Source organism: Cyclospora cayetanensis, unplaced genomic scaffold, assembly GCF_002999335.1.
Source record: "Cyclospora cayetanensis isolate NF1_C8 unplaced genomic scaffold, CcayRef3 CcayRef3_contig_96, whole genome shotgun sequence".
Lineage (NCBI taxonomy): Eukaryota > Apicomplexa > Conoidasida > Eucoccidiorida > Eimeriidae > Cyclospora > Cyclospora cayetanensis.
In genome coordinates, this window is record NW_020312770.1 from 80,363 (window position 1) to 104,114 (window position 23,752).

At 47.6% G+C, this 23,752-nt stretch overlaps 4 protein-coding genes across 4 annotated transcripts; all 4 read left to right on the forward strand.

Annotated features, from left to right (window-relative positions):
• The first annotated feature begins 246 nt into the window (after positions 1–246).
• Positions 247–3,216, forward strand: LOC34623094 (protein FAM133B). The gene is made up of 6 exons (XM_026336180.1): positions 247–347; positions 1,641–1,867; positions 2,141–2,274; positions 2,454–2,606; positions 2,799–2,863; positions 3,102–3,216. Exons 1-6 carry the CDS (start codon positions 247–249, stop codon positions 3,214–3,216), a joined length of 795 nt encoding a protein of 264 aa, XP_026191965.1.
• A 3,052-nt stretch (positions 3,217–6,268) lies between these two features.
• LOC34623095 (protein lin-12) lies at positions 6,269–7,710 on the forward strand. Its single transcript, XM_022736229.2, has 2 exons — positions 6,269–6,457; positions 6,670–7,710. Exons 1-2 carry the CDS (start codon positions 6,269–6,271, stop codon positions 7,708–7,710), a joined length of 1,230 nt encoding a protein of 409 aa, XP_022589457.2.
• A 1,867-nt stretch (positions 7,711–9,577) lies between these two features.
• LOC113147042 lies at positions 9,578–12,970 on the forward strand. The gene is made up of 7 exons (XM_026336181.1): positions 9,578–10,087; positions 10,328–10,662; positions 10,787–11,150; positions 11,265–11,576; positions 11,708–12,133; positions 12,263–12,412; positions 12,626–12,970. The coding sequence occupies exons 1-7, from the start codon at positions 9,578–9,580 to the stop codon at positions 12,968–12,970; spliced, it is 2,442 nt and encodes an 813-aa protein (XP_026191966.1).
• A 27-nt stretch (positions 12,971–12,997) lies between these two features.
• Positions 12,998–23,710, forward strand: LOC34623096. The gene is made up of 22 exons (XM_026336183.1): positions 12,998–13,294; positions 13,413–13,781; positions 13,887–14,123; positions 14,611–15,114; positions 15,209–15,730; positions 15,845–15,922; positions 16,208–16,492; positions 16,601–16,891; positions 17,050–17,076; positions 17,313–17,618; positions 17,737–18,342; positions 18,707–18,961; positions 19,225–19,482; positions 19,746–20,078; positions 20,352–20,612; positions 20,935–21,231; positions 21,357–21,719; positions 21,997–22,329; positions 22,458–22,562; positions 22,682–22,989; positions 23,240–23,273; positions 23,384–23,710. Exons 1-22 carry the CDS (start codon positions 12,998–13,000, stop codon positions 23,708–23,710), a joined length of 6,396 nt encoding a protein of 2,131 aa, XP_026191968.1.
• The last annotated feature ends 42 nt before the right edge of the window (positions 23,711–23,752 follow it).

Below are 23,752 nucleotides of genomic sequence, written 5' to 3' on the forward strand. Positions count from 1 at the left end.
ACGTTTTAGTCACTAATTAGTAGATAAACTATTCCTTGGTTTCGCTGCTCGAACATTTCGCTTGTTGCAGAGAAGTGTTAGCTCAGAATAATAAGATGCAATGTTTTGTGCATGTGTACTAGAGGCTATCTGCCACTGAATGCGAATTTCCGGAGGGCTTAGAGACGTGCAGCAACGCGTAGGCTGTCCCGCTCTGCTTATACAGGTATTCAAAGGGGTAAGGGTAAGGATAGGAGGGAGCTCAATATGCTTGATAACTATCTACCAAGTTTTGGGTTTGGCTTGGGGTTTCATGCCGCACTAGGAGGAAGCTGGGTAGAGCGTTATAGACTGGGCATCGGACCATGGTAAAATACGCTACAACTATGGAAGGAAGCAACAAAATCAAATGCGAGAAGGTGCAGTTACTGAAACAGTCCGTCACGCGTGGTGTTTTGGGTCCTGTTAGAAGATGCTCTCTCGTTACCCATTATAAGGCCACCTAGGGCGCTTAAGAGCATGAAGCGGCTCGCTTAAGCCAAAACATCATGCTTTTGGTCGTGTGCCCGTCATCTTCTACCTGGCAGATTGAGTAGTCAACTCACGTTCAATGAATGTTGACTTGTGAATTCCTCCAGTAAACAGGTTGCGTCGATGTTTATGTATATCTCTAGAGAGGTGCCAGTTGTAGGTACTATATGTGCTTCCCCGTTTCTCCCCCATCCCCCCGAAAAAGGCTGCAATTGCCTACCCTAGGTTGGATTGAGCTCGCTGCCACGTCGGAATGACTACCGAGGCAAAACAGAAGTCTTTTTGAAAAATTGGGTGGAAGCCACGGAAACGGATATCTATGGAAATAATTTTGCTTTCAGCATGTTGGGGATCAGGAACGCAACCGAAAATCACTTTTATCGCCCAAGTGAAGGCTAACTGTAGTGTGCACGATCACTGTAGCCTATGTCGATGGGACTGGTGTTCACCACGTGGCGTATTTTAAGCTCTTCAACAAAAGTTGCAATTCAAATGGCATTTATCATTCTTCTACAAACGTATTTCTCTTGTTAGATTTTCATTGGGCACTTCTATAAAAATAGTCACAATCCACGTGTCCTACTGTAAGAAGCCCCAAAGGGGCCAGGGGGGTCGGTACATTGTTGCACCTATTTTCTTCCTCCGACGTGCATAAATATATTTCTACTAAACTCAATAACTTTAGTACTGAGGGTGTACGGGGGGTGGAGGAGCACTGTGCTTTATGGCGTTGCTGCCTAAATGCCATTCGAAGGCCTTTGTTGGGAGCATCCCCCCCAAATCACATAACTGGTTGCACTCCTACAAATAGGATGACTGAGACCATTAATTTGGCCTGAAGAGCTATATCTGCTCCTGAGCATCAACTATATCGGCTCTCCTCCTCTGGCCCGCTCCCCTCGCGGGGCTCCCATACTTCAGACTTGTAGTTGGGTTCTTCGAGAGACGACAAGAAGGGAATAAAAGCCTATGAGTTCGGACTCTCTCTCCTCCCGGTGAGTGCAGTGGGCGGAATCGGGAAGGCTTGTAACAGCTTCTTTGGCACTCCTATTGGTGGCAACAAACCCAGGATCTTCGTCGCACTGATGTTTCCCTCGTGTCGTACGCCTTCTTCCGGAAACTCGTGTAAGGATAAGGGTGGATGAGACGACTTTAGAAACATTCAAATTGGATAAGTTCCTCTTGCACCGACGTATTGGCAGCCGAATGAAGGGACTGGGAAGCAGCAAAGAAGTGCCGATGACGGATGTGATCACACGGCACGTTAAACAAGTGGCAGACTTCAACAAGGCTCTGGAAAAACGAAAGCTTTGGAGGGAAAGAGAGAAAGAATTGAAGGCGAAGCACAGTGACACATGTATGCCTAGAATCACCCACTGCTCTGCAGCAATCGCGTTGGTCGTTTTATGGGTTTGCAGCCTCTCTGGTGATAGTCGTACAGCTAGGGGAGGGATTTTACGCGCACCACATGCCATTTCTCATGTCTTCTTACGCCGGCACTCTGAAATACTGCGCACTATTCATATGTCATCTTCTGAATCTTGTGGAGCACATTAATGTAGGACGGGCTACATCTTCCTGCCCTTGTTGCGTTTGTAATTGAGTTCGGCAATATGTATCCTGTCCTTAGGGGGTATCTTGCAGTCTGAAGATAGGCGACCAGGCCGTAGCGAACGGTCTGTGGTTGTCTCCAGCAGCGCGAAGAGAGTGCTAGATTCTTTAGATGCTGGGGATGTTGACAAGGAAGTGGTGGAGCGTGTCAAGGTAAGCATTTCCGGTCTTGCTATTAGCTGTGTGCAGTCCACCGCTTTGAGTCCTAAACGGATTATAGTCATTCTACAAGATTTATCCTCCGTGACCATGAAGGGGTTCTTGAAATGGGGTGCCTGATTGGTTGGGTCACCCCACCAACGCCATTTCCCGCAATTGGTTTTTGCTTGCAGGAGAAAGTTGCAAGGAAGTTTGGTTCCTTCGACGCCCATGCGGCCATGAGGCAGAAGATTGCGAAGGAGAAAGAAGAACGCCAGTTACAGCTGCAGAACGTCGCGTCAGACGCGTGGGTGCCTGATCGTTTCTACACAGAAGAGTTGAAACAGGTAGAAGATGATTAGCGTTAGTCTAGTATCCACTTCCTTTTATCATTCTCTTTGTGTTGATACTCAGTAATGCAATCCGTTTAGTTTCACTTTTGCCAACTATCCACAACAGAACGACTTCCGATAGAGTTCAGACTCCCTTTTTGCCAATCACGGGTTGTCAGTGTATCCTGATTTATCATGTGCGCTCAGCAAACGCCGTGGCTGAATCCCCTCGAGTTCCTTAGCGAGCTTCAGCCCACGGCGAAAGAAGGGAGGTATGCAGTTCATGTTTGTTGAAATGTTTTGGCCAGTGGGGGTTTCGTTGGAGTATTCGACAGAATGTTTTAAAAATTATCTACCTTTCAAGCTGGAAATTGGGCTAGCAAAACCTGTAGAAAATTGCAGTGTGCTAGCGACTCGGGCTATAAATATCCTGTGTCTGTTTTAGTCGAGCCAGATTCGTATGTTGCAAGTAGAAGCTTTACTCTATGAATGCTTTATTGCGTTTTACAGCCTGACACCAGTGGCTTCTGATAGCGATAGTGAGTCACCTAAGAAGCGGAAGAAGCTGAAGAAGAAGAAAGATCGAAAGAAGCACAAAAAGCACAAGAAGCGCAAAAAGGAATGACATCAAGGAGGCCTTGTGCTAGCCTAGGCCCTTGATAGCTTGAGTTTAGAGGATCATTTTGCATGAAACATTCTAACTGATTTAGATTGTGCCGTTATTTTGGCGTGTCGTTGTAGCAATGGGTTATGTCTTTCCAGCGAATATTTCCATAGGCCTTTTGGTAGCCATGTAAAGCAGGCTGTTTGCTCACGAGAGGTTGTCGCGCTGTAAGAGCAACTGGAACATTCAACTTATAATAAACCACGTGGATGCGCGTTTGATACTGCGCCATTTCTACTTTTTTGCCGATCTCCTTGACAAGTACGTCATCCAAGAGAGAACAAACTTGCATTCATCCCTCTAAATGCAATTATACATGGAGCATTTTCTTATGACTTTCATGTGTCTAATGTTGAGATATAACTGGGGCTTGACAACACAGAAGGCAGGGTTGAAATTCAACAATTGCCGATGAACTGACCGAGTAATGTGTTTTGGGGATGATTGATAGAGTTAGTATGAGGCGACTTTACAGAACTATTATTACCGAAAATTAAAAGTTATACAGTAATACGGGCCTACCGGAATGTTTCCGCATACACCGAGTCATGGCGATGTCACGTTTGCTCGAATGTTCAGTTTTACACCATTTACCTTCTAAAATCTGGTTATGGAAAGGGAAAGCACTTTCTGTGCTACGCTCTAATTTCGATTGGACGTTTTTTTTCTTCGGATATTCTGCTGCACCCTATCTTCAGTTCTACGGAAGTTGGAAAAGGCGAAAAATAGCCTTTTGCTGAAAGAGGATGTCTAACCAAGTAAACGTATAGAATATCAAGTATGAGGGAGAGTCAAGAACGCAGAAAAATACTACCCGTTCATTTGTGAGTGGATTTAGCCTTTATCCTCAGGACTTATCCCACATGCCGCACTACAAACGGTGTGCTTATGCACGCAGAAAGTCAGACAACAATATGGCGAAGCTGCACCCACTGATCAGTAGCTTTTTAGCGCCTTGCTGGCCTAGTTGCATGCTCTTAGCGGAAGAACCTTGCTTCAAACTATGTTCTTGCAGGTGTATATTCCATAAGTGTAAGCCGGACGATGCATATCTTTTCTTTAACTCGGTTCCACGCTGAGTATAACCATACTCTGGCTGACAAGAGTGCTACCAGGATGCGGGAAGGTGCTGTCTCAGCGTCATTCCTCATGATGCACCAATGCGAAGCTGTAATAACGAGTTAACTCCACTTGAAGCGGTGTATTTTTGCACTGATGCTAGCTCCACATGTTTGCTGCTGTCACAAAAGAAGTTCGTTCGTATATCTGGAAAATAGATCGTTGCATCGAGTTGATTACCATGTAATGAACCATTAGTAGTTCCTACGGCATTTCCGCATTTATGGTATCCGAGAGATGAATCGTTGCCGTTGCTTATGTCTGTCCTGCTCTCTTCCTGCTTTCCAGGACAGGACAGCAATGAATTTCCAAGCGAGTAAAGCGAGCAGCAATAAGTATCTGGGTACCATGCATTCTGAACCTCCGTATATGGCCCTCTAAAGAATGCAACAAGTTTGGCCAAAAAAGGAGTCCAGGCCGTGTTGGCTGAACCTAATCATCGGATACACATCAAATTACCTTGTAATAGCAAAGAGCATCAGACTATCAGCACATCCCTTGGATATAGGGAGTATTATGGATTACTCAGCAACCGGCTGCAAAAGCACATAGTCACTTATGTAGCTATCTGGTTATCGGCAGGTCTAGTATAAAATCCTGGTATTGTTCTGACTACACATGCATTTTAGTTTATTTCATCGAGAAAATTAATTTGATGCACCCACTTCTGGAGAGTAAATCCATAGGGGTGGACCATGATGCCGGAGAACACAACACTATTTGCAGCATGCCACTATGCAGGAATACACAAGGAGAAAATACTTTGCAAGAGTATCACTGCCTCAGTTGACTCAGAAGATGCTGTTACCAGCAAAACAGGCGTCCTATCAGTGTAGGAACAAAGCTATTCTATAGGAGCGCACTGTTTTCTTGCCCTGGGGTCCGCTCCACCGATTTCGTGGAACGTTTTTCGAGAGCCTTTACATTGAAATAACCAATTCACGCACTAAAAAATACATTTATGTCCATAAAAGCTTGTTTTTCCCCTTGAGATTTGTATGAGGGGACGCAGAGCGACGAAAATACCAACTGATACACAGGGAGCTGGGGAACCTGTGCCGGCCACGAATTTCTCTCTAGTCAGCAAGCAGAGTATGCCTTCCATTGCTTGAGAACTCAGCTCCAATCCTCGGCAGACTACTACTTCTTCAGACTCAGATAAGTACTTCTACCCATAGCCAACTTGGGAAGCTATGTGGGCCAACCAGTATATGGAGGTGACGGCACCTTTCGTCCGAAGCACACTGCCACAAAGAGACCCAGCTATCCATTGAAAGGTCCAAGCATAGCTAGCTTGCGAAAAGCTGGATGTTGATGTGTGTTTGCTAACGCTATAGCAATTGCATTATTCGTGAACCCGCCCTCAACTCTCAGTAAGGCACGAGAACATTTGACCCACTGTTCAGCAGATAATCCAAGACCTAAGTCGTAAAACGTTCACCTTCGTGCATGTTTTGGGCTTTTACGAGGAAGAAGCATTGTTTTTTTCCATATATAGGCCGCAACGGCGGATCATGCGGCTACGGGCAACTGCCGATCGGGACAGGGAAACCCAGCATGCCTGTAGTAGGTGTGTTGGGTAAGTCAATATGTAAGAACGTCCCTGTGCAGTTCATTGTACCTGCTTCAGGGCTCCAGAATTGCTCCACGCTTTGAAGATGCGTTGGCATAGAAGTTCAGCGCAATTCTTATGGGTACTCTTCTTACTGGGTTCCCAAGGTAAGAACGGGACACCGTTACATGGGTCTTACAGAGCCTTTTCATATGTCCAAAGAAGTCGCACAAAAGCTAAACGCTATATGCTTTGCTAATTCCGTTCAAAACCCGTTAAATGCATGATGTTTATGGCCCGTTTTCCATAATTGCGAACACTTTAGCGCACCACTAAGCCCGGATGGCATGTCCTATTGGGCTATTTGTAAGACATTTATCTAATGACACACTATTTTGGGGTTGTACAGCAAGCCGACTCTCCGAAGCAGCTCCAGCAAACGTATTAGGCAGAGCAGTAGGAGCAGCGCCTAGCAGAACCGAGGCGACAGCTCGTATTTCAAGCAGGCCACAAGAGGATCATGCTTTAAAGGTAAGAACTGACTCATACGTTAGCTTGAAGCAGCCGTAACTAATATTGGTGACCACCAAATGTCTCGATTTTGCAGGATGGATGATAGTGGCTTGTGCATCCTTGTAGTAGCACTGACTAAGCATGCTGCCCACAGCAGCCATCTTCGCCTGGTATGTCCAGTACCTGTATTTCAGCTCTCTCTTGTTACGTTACTCTGGCTGTGCATGCAGCGGCAGCAGTTAGGTGGCGATATCGGGCTCTTGGCCAGTGACTCATCTACAGAGACAGGCCCGGCTCAGGGTGTCTTGGATGGGCAGCGCGACGAAACTTCCATTCGCGAATTGAATAGCATGGAGACTCCACAGCTGCAAGCCCAAGAAGAATCAGAAGCGGCTAGCAGTGAAGCGAACAAAGACAGATTGCCGACAGTGTGCAGCCAGGTGTGCAAGAATGAGTGGCGTGGGGATGGATGGTGCGACTCCGCTTGCAACTCGGAGGCCTGCGGCTTCGATGACGGAGACTGCAATGGGTGGTGCTCGGGAGACTGCAAACCTTCTTGGAACGGCGACGGCTTTTGTGACGCTGCTTGCTATGTGGCAGCGTGCGACTGGGATGGAGGAGACTGTGAAGGTTGGAGAAGCCAAGGGGTGCCTGCAGTTGAGCTCCAAGTACTACAGCAGAAGCAGAGGCAAATAAGACAAAATCGGCTTCAGCTACCGAAATGCACGTGCGAACGGCGGTTGCTAGTGAACGGAACCTGCAATTCAGAGTGCAATAATCCTGATTGCCTCTTTGATGGCGGCGAATGCCTGGAGATGTGCAACGCAAAATGCTCCAAGTCTTGGCTGGGTGATGGAGACTGTGACCGCGATTGTGACACTCTTGAATGCGGCTACGACAAAGGCGACTGCACCAGCAGTACCAACGTCAGACTGAATGCCTTTCGAGAGGCCAATGGTAGTGAAGGAGAAGTGTGCAACTCTACCTGCCGCTTATGGATGGTTGGCAACAGCGTCTGTGACAGCCAGTGCAACAATACTGCTTGCAGATTTGACGGCGGGGACTGCGACAATGTCACCGCTGTAATAGAATTAGATTATTCCGCAAAGCCAGAAGTTTATCAATTTTGCGTCAAAGAGTGGATCGGTGATGGGCATTGCGACCCCAATTGCTACAACAAGCCAAGCAACTGGGACGGCGGTGACTGCGAGGGCACGCCCCTGGAGAAGGAAAAAGAACAGAAGGGAATAGGGCCTAATTTCAATAGCTAAATGGTGGTGCACGATAGGTTTGAAGTTGCCCACTGTTCTAAGTTTCACGTTCTATCCTTACATGAAGATCCCAAGTTTATGTAACCTCTGTGCTTAGCTGAACCTGGGGTTATTGCTGTATTCTCAAAACATCGTCGAATGAATATTCTAACTGGCAGGATGTAGATACTCAGATGAGGGAAGACGTGCCGTGTCTCGGTGAGATGGCGCGCAGGCACGCTCTCTCGGTAAGCCGACGATACGTGTGCAGCAGTGCTGGGTTTATCAGGAGCTCGTCAAAATGCCAGCGTTCTCTGCACTGTAGATATCTATTCATGCAGTATCGGGCATACTCTGACTATGCTTTGTTCCCTTGTGCTGTATAAGGGTGTAACCGACCTGAAGAAACCATACTAGAACGTATGGGGAGGGTTACCAGATGACAAACCCGTGGGCATGCTACATAGCGATCCTCGAGCAGCAACTAAGTGCAACTGCGACACAAGCATCTGAATGGGGGCACTTATGTACGTAGGCGGAGCCCTTCGGTAAATAAGGTCAGCGTTAATAACACTTACGTCTGCGAGCTATGAACAATCCTCTGGGGGTCTACAATGTTTTTCTTGGAGCAAAGCAACTGAAGTCGCTAAAATAGTTTGCAGAGCTGCTCACTGATCTAAAGAGCGTACTTGCCTACATGTGGAGTGCTCACAGATGTTAAATTCGATTTGACTTTGCTATGACCGTGGGTTACATGCAGTTCCAGCGGGCACAGCGCATCCCAACTTGGTCCTACTTATTGTCCTTGAAAAACAAGTCCAAAATGCAGCTGCATTGCTTCATTATTTCCTTGGTATTTGTATTTTTGAAGCAACTTGCACAGCTGTGGCTCAGATAGTACGGCGTTTTAGGTAGCGCTGGGCAAGGTACAGGCCGTTGGTTTTTGGTCGTCACCGCGTGCCCGAGCTGTCTTCCGCGGGCATTGATGTGTGTATGGTGTCTCAACAAAGCATGAGCGCTGCTGAAGTCTTTTCAGTGCTATAATGTTCGTTTGTCTATGGGAAGACCTTTTGAAGCAGATGGTATTCGGATCCCCACTAATGGACCGTCCTGCTCTTGCTACGCCGCGGTGCACAGCAGCGCTTTGAGACACAAGCAGGTAACATAGCGTATCGCCGGTAAAAAGCCTAGAAACTTAAATAATTAAAGGTTTTATCCTAAAGTCGGCATCACAGCCGTTTAAAAACGAAGGCGAAATCCCGCGGAACGGCCGACTGGTGCAGCAGCCTGTAAGGCTCCGCCGACAAACCATCGGCCCAGGGGCCCCAGGCTGGCGGCGCCGAATTCCGTTGGCTATGAAGCGGAGACTTGCACTGCTCGGTTCACTGCTGTGAACGGGGAGACCCGCAAATTTGGGTGCTTGAAGCGATCTTGTCGACAGCCGATATCAATCTCACTACGCAAAGCTCAGTGTGATTGCACTGGGATATTTGGCAAGCAGCGCGCGAGCGACACCAGTACCTCCCACGTTGTTTGGCCTGCACGACACACTCTAATTAGTTTTGTATGTGATGTTTGTTTCAAAGGGGTCATACCGATAAAATCTTTGCTCACACTGCTTGCGACCGGCGCATGGACTTCTCGAAGCGGAGTCCATCTTCAGACAGGCGCGGCTCGTCTAAGCTCCTGTTCCTTAGTGTCTACGCTCAAGTGTCTTCGTATTTCCCCTAATCAGGACATGTGTACACGCATTTACCGGGGATTTTGCCTCTTACCACTTCTATGACCCTCTAATTCGGGCAGGGTTTATCGTCTGGTGCCTTCGAGCCACCAGGAAAGCCTTGGAATAATCCCCTACACAAGAAGCTCGAGCCGCATGTGAGCTTATATGGCCGGATCGCCGTGGTCTTCCCGCCAAGACGCTGGTCTTGGAGCACCCTTGCAAATGGCGGTGCCATGTAGCAGTCTGTGCAGCACGCGCAGAAGGGGGTTCCATCCAGCACCCCTATTATCTATGAGTCATCGACAGAAGAGCGTACAGCCATTGTCGTGGGCACGTCATGCAAACGGCTCATGGAAACACACTTTTTACGACCATTTGGCGGCGTTTGCTCTCCTAGTCGCAGTGAGTGTGGCGCTAGCAGTACCTACCACAGCGAAAGTTGAAAATGGTGAGCGAAGCGGCTGTTACATGCACAGCTGGCCAGGCAAACGCATACCCATATCCACCATGCAGCGACAGGTTTGCGACTGCTGCCATATAAAGGCATATAAACCATCAGCATTGGCTGTGCGCATGCTAGTTTGCTCCTTGCTCAGTGATCGTGTCTTCAGAACTTCCTATAGAGCACGTCGTTCCAAGAGCTTTCGAGGGACATGTACGGACCCCCTATCAACCGCACAAATAATGCGTTGATTAAGGATAGAGAATCTTCAAAGGTTACGATAGGGAATGTTTAAAGAGACACCCATGCAGTTTTTGAAGATCCCGCTTATGCTCTCTTGCCGTTGTCCGTTACAGGACGTTTCGTCAAGACCTCCTGCATGGAAGCTCAATTCCCTCTATACACATGAGGTTGTTCTAGGAGAAGCGCAATTGATTCCACTCAGCGAAGTCCCCTCTACGAGCCTTGCACAGCTACGGGTACGCACACCCCTATCACTGCTGAGCACGGGAGAGTCTACTGTGGCTTCGGAGGGCTCTCAGAAGCAGCCTGGGACACCCATCGAAGCCTCACAGAGATCAGTAGCAAAGGCGTATGGGGAAACGACGCAACAGTTGCCCTTGAGCAAGTCTCAAGGGGAAATCAGTCAGGGAGAAACAGCATCAGCTAGCGGCATGCTACAGGAAGCCAGCACACCAACATCAGATACGGTTGATCCACCTGCTGGATCTCTCGGGGCAGAGTCAAGCCAGTCAGATTCTGAATCACTGAAATCATCGACTGCGTCAAACGCGTCTCAGCAGTCAAGGCAGGTACGCGCAAGGACACATAATACACATAAGTTTGAAGCAACTCTTGCCACCTTAACAGACTGAACAACAGAGTCCTCTCAACCACTTTTTCACAAACCTACCCTAAGTTGTAATCTAAAGGAAGTGCAATCAGGCTGACGCACAGTGTAGTGAAGGACAGCTGTGGATGCGCCCTTCTTCCCAGGGGTATGGCTACTCGCAAGGTACTAGCGTTTTGAGCGGTGTAACTCTAACGGTCAATTCCATCATGGTGCAAGGAGGGGAAGTGACTCAAGTTGCAGCCTACAAAAATGGGGCCGCGGTCGGTGTCTTCAACCTTACAGCAACTACGCCAGCAAAGAAACGGCTTCTTACCGACATATCCGCTATAGCTGAAAATCCAGAGGCGATGTTTGACCTGACTTGGACTGCCATTTCTCCTACTTCAGGCGTACTGACGCTTAGGCTAGAAGCGAGCTACAAAGCGGCAGCCAGCAAACCAACCGTGAGAAATCCAAGAGTATCGTAGGGCTTCACAGCAAAGCGCGGTTATCCAGTAAGCTGAAAACTCTGTCCATGACTCCATAGCGTCTTTGCTAGGTGTCTTGTGCTTCCACAGATATCTTTCAACTTTAATTTCAAGCACGTCGTGGGGAGGCGCAGCGTCAGTGACAAAGTAACGGCCAGTATTCCTAAAGAAATGCTGCTGGACTTTTCCAATATCTCGCACTTCAAAGCGTGGCTGGCTGCCAACTCTCACCCACCGGTCTTGAAGAGCGGAGACGGTTTTCAGATACTAACGATGAAGCTGATACAGCAATCCAAGAAGCGGAATGAGGTGGCAGGAGAAGCGCAAGCTCTTCGGTGGCTCCAGCAGATTGCTACGAGGAGCGAACCTGTGCTCTCCGTTGCAGGCGACCTGGAAAGAAACGTAAGGCAGTACTCTTTTCCGGCAAGAGGCAATGCATGCGAAATAAGCTAAAGCAACTACATGAATAAACCGTATGCATGTGGTTGTATTGAGCTGGCGCCATCTTTTGTATTTTGTTAAACCTTTATCAGGCTGTTATTGAGATCCCTTATTTCGATGATCTGACGTGGCCCGGGCTACTGAAGCTGGGAACTCTTGTCAGAGATTCTTCAAAAGGCCACGTCCCAGTTGACTCTGTCACCAGCACGATACCAGGGATAAAGACGGCAAAGTTCAATGTGCCGCCAAGCTGGTTCAGCTTGACGCCAGAGCAGCAATTTAATGAGTGGACTAGCGGGAGGCTACTGGGGAAAACGGGTGTGTCACCCAGCCAGTTGAACGTAACTGGTCTTTTCGGACCGCAGTACACCGCTAAAAGTCCACCAATTTTGTTTTTTGATTATGAAGGACAACCTTTAGGCTCCAACAAGCAGCGCGACAGTGTTTCTCTTTTTGGAACCCGCACGATGCCTGCCGACCACGTACCAGATTATCTGGCAGGACAGCTGTCGCCTGCTGTAAGCATAATACTACATGGATTGACCTGCGATGGGCTAAATGTGTGTACGATACTCCCTAACAATGCTGGTACAGATCAAGTGGCATGCATACTCATGCCCACTGTGTTTGTCTCCTTACTATCTCAGATCACTGCCACCCTAGTATTCCCCGGAGGGACTTCCGCCACTCACAATATTAGTCCTGTTCGGCCTTGGCACAAGATCGAGAAAGGATATGCTGGTCTGCGAGCCACATTGGCTCCAAATGACCCTGAAAAGCAAGGCGCCCTCTTGAGTGTGACAATAAACGGGAAGACCTATCCATTACCTGGAGATTTTGTTGAAAAATATCCAACGCTACTTCACCTTCTGGCGCACTTGGCTACAGAAGACCCCTCATTCGTGCTGGATAGTGTCAAGCTCAATTTCGGGGCAAGCAATCCACGATCAGTAAAGTCTATTTTTGTGTTGGAAACTCCAGAAGGGGTACCCCCATGGTGCATTTTTGAATATCAGGTCCCAATCACCAGGAGGAATACAGTTGTGATAAAATCGCTGTTAAAGAAAGCTCGTCGCGCAGCCGAATCACCCGAAGGGTGCAACATTACGAACGCAGCAGGTTTGCGATTTGAAACAATCACAGCCGCTGCCACAGTAGAGCAGATGAAACCGGAATTCAAGACAAGCAACAAGCAGCAACTTAATTTCAAAGGATCATCAGCAGAGTGCACACGCCTCGGAGCAATATTCACAGCTGCCCATAAACGGGGAGAATCTGTTGCTCTTTTCTTCAGCGCAACAGTAGGCCTTCCTAACCCAGCAAGACCCTGCAAAACCTGCATATCGCTATACTGAAGTTATCCGCTATTATTCTGTGTACTGATGTCTGTGTGTGTTTTACAGCATTTGCTGAAGACAACAATCGAAATTCCTAGAGATGGCACAGGAAGGAAGCCTTCCATGCGACGAGCATCTCACAGAGTGCATTTCAGTACACCTGTTCAAAATGCCATTGACGATTTCAGCAAGCTGTTTGCAAAATTCAAAGTGAAGAACTTGGAATTTCCTTATATACAATCTCCAGGTGGTGTGGAAAAGCCGGCGATGCCTTTTGGGACTCTTCCAGAGTCTTGGTATCATCGGAATCCAAAAACAAGCAAAATTATTTGGCACTCCAAGGTGCGCAGGTATCGGGTTGGGCGATGATTCTTTAGTGTACTTCGGCAGCCACTGTGTATTTTTGAGCTGGTGCGCGGCACACCAAATTGGGGCTGCACATGTAACTGTTCTGCTTCAGTTTCCTATTCTTCGCGAAGATGACACGTTCACTGATGGTCAAGGGCTACATGCGACAAGGAAAGAGCTCAATATCCCGCTGCATCCTGGAGCTATGTCTCTAGCTGGCCCCTTCGGGGCTATTCATGACTGGCTGCACCATCATATTCCAAACCTGCAACTTCCTGTGAATCTGGAGAACATGCAACCGGAGGAGCGCAATGCGCTTTTTACAAAGATCATACTCGAAGCCCATGACGGAAAAAAAATCAGGCTCTCGGATATCCTTAAGCCCCTTACTCACACGCCGAATTGGAAAAGTTTCAACCCTGATGATTACACACTGCTATACGAAATCTTAAGAATACCAGTCAAAAATATGTTTATCGAGGTAGGAAGGCGTAAGGCTACAGATGAGTATAGTTTGTGACTGAGCTTTTCAGAATGCAACGATTTAAAATCCTGGGGGTATTTTTATGTGAATTTTTAAAATCAGGGTGGCATCGAATTCGTTATCACAACTCCGGAGGGCGGTCAAGTATCGCACATCGTTCCGGTTCGTCCTGGAGAATCTTGGGATCAGGCAGCAAATAGCTTTTTCTTCACATATCCTCAATATGACAAAATAAAAACGAAGCTTAGATTGTTTGATGGCGAGGGAAATCCGATTGTCCTCTCCCCAGAGTCCTCTGTGTATGTGGGGGTCAAGGAAGCCATCGAACAGAAGCGCAGGGTAAGGAATCAATAGTTTGATTATCGCGTCTGTGGTCATAAGCAATGGGCCACTGAGTTTGTGTGCAAACCAGTAGGTTGGGTATTAGTGCTACCTTTCCTATGAGGGTGTTTCAAACGTATCCCGCCTACTTCCTTAAGTGCTTTCATGTGGAGGCAGACGCAGCGGTGTTGCTGTTAGATGCCACTAGGTATGTTCGTTTGTGCACCGTTTTACCACAGGGCCTCCAAATAACGCTAGACACGCCTATGGGAAAGTTTGTAGCATGTTACCGCCAGGATCCGGAAAACAACAAGTGCCTCGTGGTCTCAATGCATACAGTTTTCTGCGGAAAGATAAAGGGAATTTCACACCGAGCTAAAAGTTGGGAGGAGCAATGCAGCGCGGCTACTGTAAGCTACATAAAATCGCAGTTCTCCTAATTAATAACTCGAAAGCCGTAGGAGGCAGTTCTTGTTATTTGGTCCTGACGCTGCCGCTGCTGCAGATGAGAAGCACAAGCGTGCAGGAAGTCCAGCGGTTTATCAACGAATTATTACGGGGAGCTGATATCGTCAGGCCAGTTAGGCTTCGGGACCTACTGTCGATCGTTAGGAAACATATTGCCCAAATCCGGCCAGATCTCATTGCGCAGTTGAACCTACCGGATCCAGCTACCTCCCAAAGAGAAATCGCGAAGCTTAAAGCCCAGATCGATGTATTGAAAGCGAAGGCAAACAAAACTGCCGTCGACTACGATGCTATACAGGGACTCAGGCACCAGATCAAATCGATACTAGCAAGAGAAAATAAATGGGCGGTTCCATCGGTGCTTTCGTTCTCTCACATCAGGCATAAAGGAGCTGAGAAAGACTTTGACGTATCGTTACAGAGTTCTGAATTTAGGCTAGCTGATGAATTTTGGAAAGTATATCATCATGCCACACGACAGTCTCAGAACGCTGCGATGCTTGACTTTGCAAACGTCTACAATATTACATTCCGCGTACTGGTAAGTTGCGTTCCGCAGTAGCAGAAGCTGATATCCCAAAACAATCTCAATTTCTATTTGCTATCAGATAATGTTTTCGTCTTGCGTGTCATAGGGAATGGAGGAACGCGTAGAGGAGAAAAAGCGTACCAAGCAAAAGATAAAAGCAGAAAAGCAAGCGGAGCGGCATGTGAGAGACGTTAATGTGAAGGTGAAGCTTGTGTTTGACGTTGAAAATGACGAAGCGTTTTCCGACAGCGGTATTGTCATCAGTCTTCCCTCAGATTTTGCTACTGGTCTAAATATCGGAGGAAAACGCAAAGTTGCACAACAATTGTCAAAAATGTATGGCATTCCAAAGGCTTATTTTACGTTTGACGGATACCCACGCGTTGTAATCGACCCAGCCAAAAGCGAGCTGCCAGTTCTAAAAGTTGCACTTCAAGCACTTTGCCTACGCAATGACGGCAAAATCGGTGTACGGCCAGCCGAGCTGGCACAGGTGCTAATCGAAAAAGGAGGCTATGGAAACAAAGATTACATCTTATTGCATGCGGCCGCCGGGGAAAAGCTGAGAGTGTCGGTAGAAAACGCTCGTCAAATCGCTCCAGAAAAGGCGCGAATGTTCATGTTCGCGGTGAGCATTCATTTAAGTCGGCTTGCCTCTTCCACATTGATAGTGAGACTTCCCAAAATGACTGTTTAGCACTGATCTTACGTGAACGCTGATAGTGGGTGTGCTTATTTTCAGTGGAAGCGTAAACTGTCAGATATTACATCGGCCGCAGAGGGAAAAGCAAAAGAAAAGGCAAAAGCTGCCGCGGGAGAGGTAGGCCAAGCTCAAGTCGTGCAAGCAGAGGTCTGGCTGATAACAGCCCAAGCACATGACAGCTAGCGTTGTGCATTCCGTTTGAAAATGCACAAGGTCTTCTATAATTGGAGTAACTGCTGCCTGTTGCTTTTGGTGTTTTGCAGAAAACTCTCTTTTTTTCTGTCAATGTAAGTCTGTAGACTGCTCACTATTTAACAGAATGCCGGCGGCCAAGCCAATGCGAAGGATATAAAATGACAGTTGCGTAATCTAGCTCATTTGACCCTTGTGCGAAATTCACAGGTTGCCGAACCTGCCAAGTGGATGGAGATTCTCGGACCTTGGCTATCGCGAATGCGAGGTTTTGGAACTCTAGCAGACACAAAAATCCAGCTCATTGTTCACAACGATAAGGCAGCTACAAAGAGCGATAGAATAAGTAAATGCCGTATTTCAACCTTTGAGGAGCTTCTGGAGTACATTAATGACATGCAGCAGCTGCTGAAAGTGTGCCCAGGGCTTTTGATGGCTGTTACTAGCGGACAGCCATTTTCTTTCGATCTCGGAATCCGAAGTCCACCACCCTCAGTAAGACAGCGCTATAAAATATAACCAAGGTTGACCCTGATAATTTTTGTCGTTGGAGGCATTGAGATTTATATTGTTAACATTCATTCGTGGTATGATGTACAACAGGGCTTTCGACTGTGGAACCGTGCTCATGGAGACCCTGGGAAGAACCAAAGATATCTGGAACGCCTTACAGTTGCGCTGTCAAAAGTACCATCTGACTCCAAGATACAGTGGAAGTTTTCCAAGCACGGTGGAGGCATGACGTCTGATCAGATTGAAAAGATCAAAGTTCTTCTGCAAGGCAACAAGCCTAGGGATGCTGCACTAGTTAGAGAGATTTTAGCGATTTTGGGAGTTCCTGCAGACGACATCGAAAGGCTAACTGGAAGGTTGAATATCTTGATAACGCACGAGGTGGGAGTGGCGACCCGCTTGTATGCCCGCAGTTCTGGCGAAATTCAGCCTGAAATGCGCTTCCTGTAATCCATTAGAAAACGAAGCATGTCATGTTTTTGCTCTCGTGTCAAATTGTCCTGTATTGTGTAGTCTTTTGTTGTGCTCCTGTTCTGCAGCCCACTGACCAAGACAAGGTGCTGCTGGTAAGGTCCATAACCCGTATGAAAGCTTGTGTATGCATTCGTTGGTTCTGCCAATTTTTGTCATGTTCGGCTGGTGAATCCTGTGTGCGTGGCGTATGCAGCGTGAAGGCATGGTTACGGTGAGGCTGCCTCCCTATTCTTGTAGATCGAGCCTAACGCGCTCTAGTTTGACTCTAATAAAGTAACCCGCAACAGCATTATGCTTTCATTTGTACCTCCTGTGCTTTCTAATTCAGCTTGACATTGCAAGGGCGGACGGCCCACGAATCATAAGAAATATCTCAGCTCATGCTGACCCCAAAACACCATTGCAAATCGGTCTTCTAGATGGCGATTTTTCGCTGTCCTACAGCTTCTATAGCCCTACAAAGCAAATTAGCGGCCAACCCTGCGGCATCCGCTCTGCACAAGACTTCCAAAACCTGACGTGGGAAACGGCGGTTGGATGGTGTAATTTAACCTTCGACGAACTGAAGAGCCACTCACCTGCATTTGCTTGGATAGAAGGCGTTCAAATGGCTATGTATCCACCATCCCAACCTGTGAGAATCGGAAGAGCATCTACCACCTACCCTTAATTGTTTCCCCTTCGGCGTTCCCATAATAATACGTGGATTTTATCTGTTTGGAGGAGCTGCGTTGCCTTTTCTCTGACCATAGGGTATACCGGTTGTTTCCTTTCAAAACGACACACCGATGGCTTTTACGTACAGACGACCAGCCTCTCCGGTTTCAGGTATCATGCCACAAGACATCTATTTCAACCTTGTTCAACAGCCGGGAGCTAATGCCCCTGGTGCGACATTTACCCAAAAAATCCCAGAGCCAAGTGGAGGGCTCGGGACTGATATCACTTACTTCGGCCAGAATCCACAACGATGGAGAGCAAGAATGGATCCCGGAACCGTCACGATGCCTCGCGGCACCTTTGGGGAGTTCAACATTTACCCAGACCCTGAACAACAGGAGGCTGGCAAAGCTTTTGTAAATCCTATCATCCGTACAATCGAGATTCCAGGGTTTTCCCATGTACCTGAATTAAAAGAAAATTTAAACATTGTCTTCAAACCCAAAACGTCTGTTCCTATGGGGGGTGAGCTTGTATACATTCAAGCTCCAGCAAGTACTGGACGGTATTATTTCTGCCCTGATCTTACAATTCAACAGTTTATGAGCTTGAAAAGCAAAGAGGAGGTCTCAAGGCTCTGCAGTAACATTCCTGTTGAGCTTTTGGAGGCAGATTTTCTGGTGTCCACGTTTGCCCCTGTACGTTCCCTATCTACACTACACATATCGTGTTGCTGCTGGTCAAGGTTCAGGTAAATATAGTCTAGCACAGTGCGTGGGTTTTACTAAGGAAGGAATGCGAGCTATTCAAAAGGAGAATGTCTCTGTTCGAACCTAGGCACTGCTCTTGAGCCCCTCTATTGAAGCTGTTCTCATGTACTGCGGAATGTTCGGGTGCAGGGTTCAAATCCTAACTACTCCCTTCCTCGTCCAGCAGTACCGGTAAGAGGCGAAGGCGGCCTCTAATCACCGCTGTACACATTGAAGTTAGCCATGATAGAGCGAAATGCCTATAATGCCACCATGGAGTATCATGGGATCATTGCTTCGTACTGCGTCTCAGCTCATACTGGTTGATCGACTGAACGTGCCTCGCTACTACACCGTTGCATGGGACGACGATATTGACAAATTCGTTGAGCCACTTTTCCAGGAAGGTCACCCCGAAGACCAAGTGGTGTTCACGTTCGCCAACGCGAACCACTGCGTAGCTACCCGCCCTATGCTCAAGGGGCTAAAAACGTGGTTGGAGTTGGCTCGTTTTTGTTCTGCGATATTTGGTAACAACTATCCAACACAGATTACCGGCGTTATAAAGGTACGCTTTGTGACCGTTTTTACGCAGTGTAGATGAATTGTGGGGCGCTATCCGAGGGACAGGTCGAGGCACTTTTGCATATATTTTTACACTGTCTGCGGCACCTTGTTTTCGCAGCCTATTTACTCCCGTCCTCCAGTAAGCTCTACTTGCAATTCCTCGGGAACAGCAAAATGCTGCATAAGTCCAAGCACGAGCGAGATTGGTCACCGCATAGCTACTGTCTTAAAAATGCATATCGTGGTTGTGTCCCTGTTTTCCAGGTTCGGATTCTCTTGCCAGAGAGCCTGAAGACGTCATTCACAAAGATTCACCAGGGACTCTCTCCCGAGAGCATCTTTTCCTATGAGCCCCTGGCACTAGTAATTGACAACATTCTGGCAGGCCAGAAAGCGGGCATAACAATTGAGGTTACGCTTGAAATGAATGATGGAACAAAGTTAAAATTCAATCAGATTCCAGAAGAATGGAAAAATGTTACTGCTCCCCAAATTCCGGGTCTTGTCAGCATTGAGATTAAGGTAATGCTGCTTCTTTTCTATCTGCTCATGATAAGTTTGCTAGGTGAATGGTCATAATGGCAGTGCAGAGCTCCCTTTCACAGCAGCTCCATAATCCATGCGCGTGTGTGCAATGTGTACAGCAAGTTCCAAAGCCTACAGGAAGCTCCGGAGTAAGTTGATGCTGCAAGCCGTGTGTTGTGAGCGCTCAAGTGACGTAGCTCTCCGTTGGACACAGGCAGCCTCTCCTCTCGATCTTGCGTAATTTGTTCCTGTCTGATCAGGATACAAACTTGGGAAACCTGCAGGACCTGCTAAATCAAGGAAACATCAGTCCAAGCATGCCATTCGGGCAGTTCGTGTCAAAGGTTACTGGAGATATTAATAGCGCAACAGGCCTTGCTTTCCCCTCTGCCAATATTCGGATAGGCGGTCCGCCAAGTCCAGGGGTGCCAATACCCCATTATGAGTTTGAACTGGTACAACCAGAAGCGGTTGGAGCTGATGGACAGACAGCGAATTTCGGTGTCAGGATACCTCTAGCCCATGGATCAATACCTGACGCATTTCCAATGGGGGAAGTAATTAAAACTCTTCACAACCCGCAAGTCACGGTGGTGAGTAGATTTGCTTTGTACCCTTCTCTGGGGCCGCGAAGCGTGAACGAGTAAAAGCAACAAAATATTGATTGCTTTGTATTGTGTTTGTTTTTTTACAGCATCAACAGCCGGCTGCGCAACATTCAGTAAGCTCTGCTCTTGGTTCGTCAGGGGCTGCACAGAGGAGACGGGGGAGGGGGGATGAGGGCTTACGAGCCAGTATGCCTGGTAGAGCGTTGCGCCACATGTTCTCGTATTTGTCTATTAACCAAATTTTCTTATGGTCTGCAGATTACTGTCATGGCGGGGTCGAATGTGCCGCTCACCAAGCACAGCCAGAATTTGGACATGTCCTTCAGCGATCTAATTGCTTGGCTAAAGATTCACTTGGGTATCAATGATCCAGCGGGTATCCACGTTACTGTGGTCGTTGATGGAACTCCTTATAGAGGGACGTTCACTGGCGAGCAACTTCTTGGACATTCGTTAGGCAGCCTTTTGGGAATGATCGGAGCTGCCGATTTAACCGATTCTCATTCCCTTGTTTTTATTGTACGTTTTCCCAGGCTTATTAGGCAGCTGTCAATGTCATTGCTCGATTTCTAGTCCCTTTGTCTGGCTCCTAGGGCTATAAACGATTGGCAATTGCGGGCACATGATCTTACGTGGTGCAGGGACAGCCAGCTCCAGGAGGTACAGCACAGCCAGTCTCAGAAGATCAGCGTGTTGTAAGTCAAACACCGTTTATGCTTTGAAGCATCAGATATTTTGATGATGTAGGAATTTGGGTCGGAAACCACACACTGAGGGCTTTATTGTATTTGTTAATATCTACCGATTTCTACACTGTCGGACTATTATGCGAAACTAACAGAATTTCATTGTGAACGGATCCATTTACGACGATAAACCGGGATCTCCAGTGGACTTTGCAAAGCTACTGCAAATTCGTGTGCCAGGGAAAAAGCAGCCACCTTCAGACTTCGAGTTTACCGTTGCTGGTCCAGGTGGATCTTCCACGCAGTTAGTTCCGGCAGATATCATGCGCCTCCTGCAAGATGTGGCGGATATGCACGGACATCCCGGAATGTCACTGGTGCTCTCCTTTCTAAACTCGTTGAAGCAAGTGTCCCAAGTGGCTCCTGGACAAACAATTCGGATTGACACAAAGGTACAAACACAGGATCCTGTCTTTCCGTCGCTACTTTAGCCGCCCTCAGGTCCACTCTGCAAACACAGTATTCATCTAACATCCGGATAACTTGTGGTGTTTATGTTGTGCGTAACAGAGTCTAGAAGCGCCGAAATTCGAGGTCAGAAGAAGACTGTGTGTGGCGGTGGAGTATTACGAAAAATCGCTTGCCATTGCGTAACCGAAACGCAGATGCTGCCACGGAAAGTCGTCTCATGATTCTTACACGTGCCCGCTTCTGCGTTGGTTTGCAGCATCCGGAAGAAGCTATTAACAGTATCTTGAGTACACCGGCTGGACAACTTCCACGGGACTCCTACCTGCTGGTATTCACGAGCGAAGGTCCTAGAGGGAGAAGGATAATGGTGCCAATTTCGCCACAAGACAAGAAAAAAACTGTAGCCAAATTACTACAACATCTAAATATTGCTCTTCAAACAATTCTTGACCTGAAGATTGTATCCGACGTAAGTTGATAAGGTCGCCCTTTCACTTCACGGTTCAGCCCTATCTTGGTCATTGCAAAAGACGTCCACTTCCCCAGGACACAATGTATATTGTGCCTTTCATTGATCATTCACAGCTTGTGTTTGTGAAAATTGTCGCAGCGTCCAGGAGCACTTCAGGCAGGCTATCCACCGTTTTGAAAGAGATATAAGCTGGTGCTGAGTTCTTGAGTCTAGCCGGGTTCTTCCATTATAGGGCTGTATACAGTGTTTTCAAACTCTTCATATCTGTTTTCAGGTAGAAGATGGAGCTCTGAATGTCGGGGTACTGGATAGAACTATCACGATTCCCATTCAAACTCTCAGCTCAACAGACAGAAGCACCATGGATGAATTTTTATCACAAATGGGTCAGAAGCTCAGCAGCATGCTGCGGAGTGCCCGATTAACATATCAGCATCTTGTACTTCATACGATTCTTACAAAGGCAGATGGCACCAAAATTTTCGTGGACACGCCGCTTGGTCCTCCGGAAAATGCCGAAAGAATGTTGTCAAGTCTTTCTCTTTGGTCCTTACTGCCAGACGAGGCCAGGCACGAGAAAATAAAACACATCAATATGCGCATCCAGGTACATGTTTTTGCTTTTCGATTTGTGTGCCAATGAATAGCCGTGTGGCCTCACCTTTGCATCATTGGCAGTGGTACTCTCAAGTTTTTCTACAAAGGGTTTCCCTGTTTTGCAATGCATTTCACCAGGCCGCCACTACCACTTCGTCACGTCCAGCTACGCCTACTCCACCGCCTCAAGGCGGGAACCTCCTTCCTTCCGAGCAGACCTGGGGTGTCATACCTGGGCAACCTGTGCGCTGTCTGTTAGACATGCCGTCGTTCATCAGGCAGTGCTGCAGTCAGAATATAGTTTATGTTGCGCACTTGCTAATCTAGCACTGCTTTTGTTGTTGCCTCACGCTGCTGCTCAGGTGAATAGCATTGAGAATTTCTTGATTCAGCTACCCTCTGGAGAACGTCGTCCCATAAGTGAAGTCGGGGACCAACTTGTCCGTGCCTTCTTCCGGAGTGCAGTATCGCGGAACCGCACGTGGAGTCGAGTGTTTTGGGGAAAGCAAACAGCGGAGGGTGTTTGTGGGCCCGAAATGGAGTTCCCCTACTTCATGGTGATGAGTACGAAGATTGCAGATCTTCACGCTCCACAGGGTCACGACTGCCTTGCTTTAATCAAATTGAATTTCGAGGTAGGAGCGTGCAAACCGGTTATGCTGAGTGTCTAGTATTGGACTCCATGCTGTAGTTATTCGCATGCCCGAAGTTGAGCAATTATATCGGTATTTGTGGATATGGGATGCATGCGCGTTCAGTTTCTTCACATGCTTCAGAATTCGCAACCACAGGTAGGCCGGTAGAGAGGACGGCAGACCGCAGGCTGCTACCCGCTGCTGTTACTACCATTGGCCCTTCATGCGCCGCAATATGAGCATTCAGCCCACTGATGGCTTGTGTGGCGGCTTGTATTTTCAGAGCTTTGAAGTTGCATATCTCTACCACGAGGCTCCGGTAAGTATCGTGTGTTGCCCGACCAATGTTTTGGCCTGCTTCACGTTACACCGAGGTGCCCCGTTTTATCATTTACTCTGCGTTTGTTCCGGGTGCTTTGGGATTTTCAGCTTCAAATTCTCACGCCTAAGGAGAGGAAACTCTATCAAGCAGCGAGCATGGAACTTGAAGCTGTCAAAAGGCCTCTCCGGGAGTTGATTGCGAGAGCCACTGGAAGTAATGATGTCGGCAATTTGATGTCGTGTCTCATCACTCAGCCCTTCGTGGCCTATTCGTGTACGCAACCACTTCCAGTGAACGCAGATAAGGAGACCCTAGAGGAAATTATTGCGCGTTCTCGATACGTTGTTCTTTCAATGGCGACCGCTGGATCAAAAACCACTGGATTTTTACAAAAAGGCTCCTTTCTTTCCCGCATTAGTCGGGTTCACCATTGAGGCAATATTCGTAGTGCGCCTTCGCGTTCTATGACGTGGCCA

What these genes read in the sequence shown, in the direction of transcription:
- LOC34623096 (XM_026336183.1), top strand. Translation starts at nt 12,998, where the DNA reads ATGTCTGTGTGTGTTTTACAGCATTTGCTGAAGACAACAATCGAAATT. An exon ending in CAATTCGGATTGACACAAAG is followed by an intron (nt 21,232 to 21,356) that starts GTACAAACACAG and finishes AACAGAGTCTAG; the next exon opens with AAGCGCCGAAATTCGAGGTC. An exon ending in CCGGTTATGCTGAGTGTCTA is followed by an intron (nt 22,990 to 23,239) that starts GTATTGGACTCC and finishes GTATTTTCAGAG; the next exon opens with CTTTGAAGTTGCATATCTCT.
- LOC34623094 (XM_026336180.1), top strand. Translation starts at nt 247, where the DNA reads ATGCTTGATAACTATCTACCAAGTTTTGGGTTTGGCTTGGGGTTTCAT. An exon ending in AAGTGGTGGAGCGTGTCAAG is followed by an intron (nt 2,275 to 2,453) that starts GTAAGCATTTCC and finishes TTTTGCTTGCAG; the next exon opens with GAGAAAGTTGCAAGGAAGTT. An exon ending in CCCACGGCGAAAGAAGGGAG is followed by an intron (nt 2,864 to 3,101) that starts GTATGCAGTTCA and finishes TGCGTTTTACAG; the next exon opens with CCTGACACCAGTGGCTTCTG.
- LOC113147042 (XM_026336181.1), top strand. Translation starts at nt 9,578, where the DNA reads ATGGCCGGATCGCCGTGGTCTTCCCGCCAAGACGCTGGTCTTGGAGCA. An exon ending in GTACGGACCCCCTATCAACC is followed by an intron (nt 10,088 to 10,327) that starts GCACAAATAATG and finishes AGCCTTGCACAG; the next exon opens with CTACGGGTACGCACACCCCT. An exon ending in AACGCGTCTCAGCAGTCAAG is followed by an intron (nt 10,663 to 10,786) that starts GCAGGTACGCGC and finishes TGTAATCTAAAG; the next exon opens with GAAGTGCAATCAGGCTGACG.
- LOC34623095 (XM_022736229.2), top strand. Translation starts at nt 6,269, where the DNA reads ATGGCATGTCCTATTGGGCTATTTGTAAGACATTTATCTAATGACACA. An exon ending in AAGAGGATCATGCTTTAAAG is followed by an intron (nt 6,458 to 6,669) that starts GTAAGAACTGAC and finishes CTGTGCATGCAG; the next exon opens with CGGCAGCAGTTAGGTGGCGA.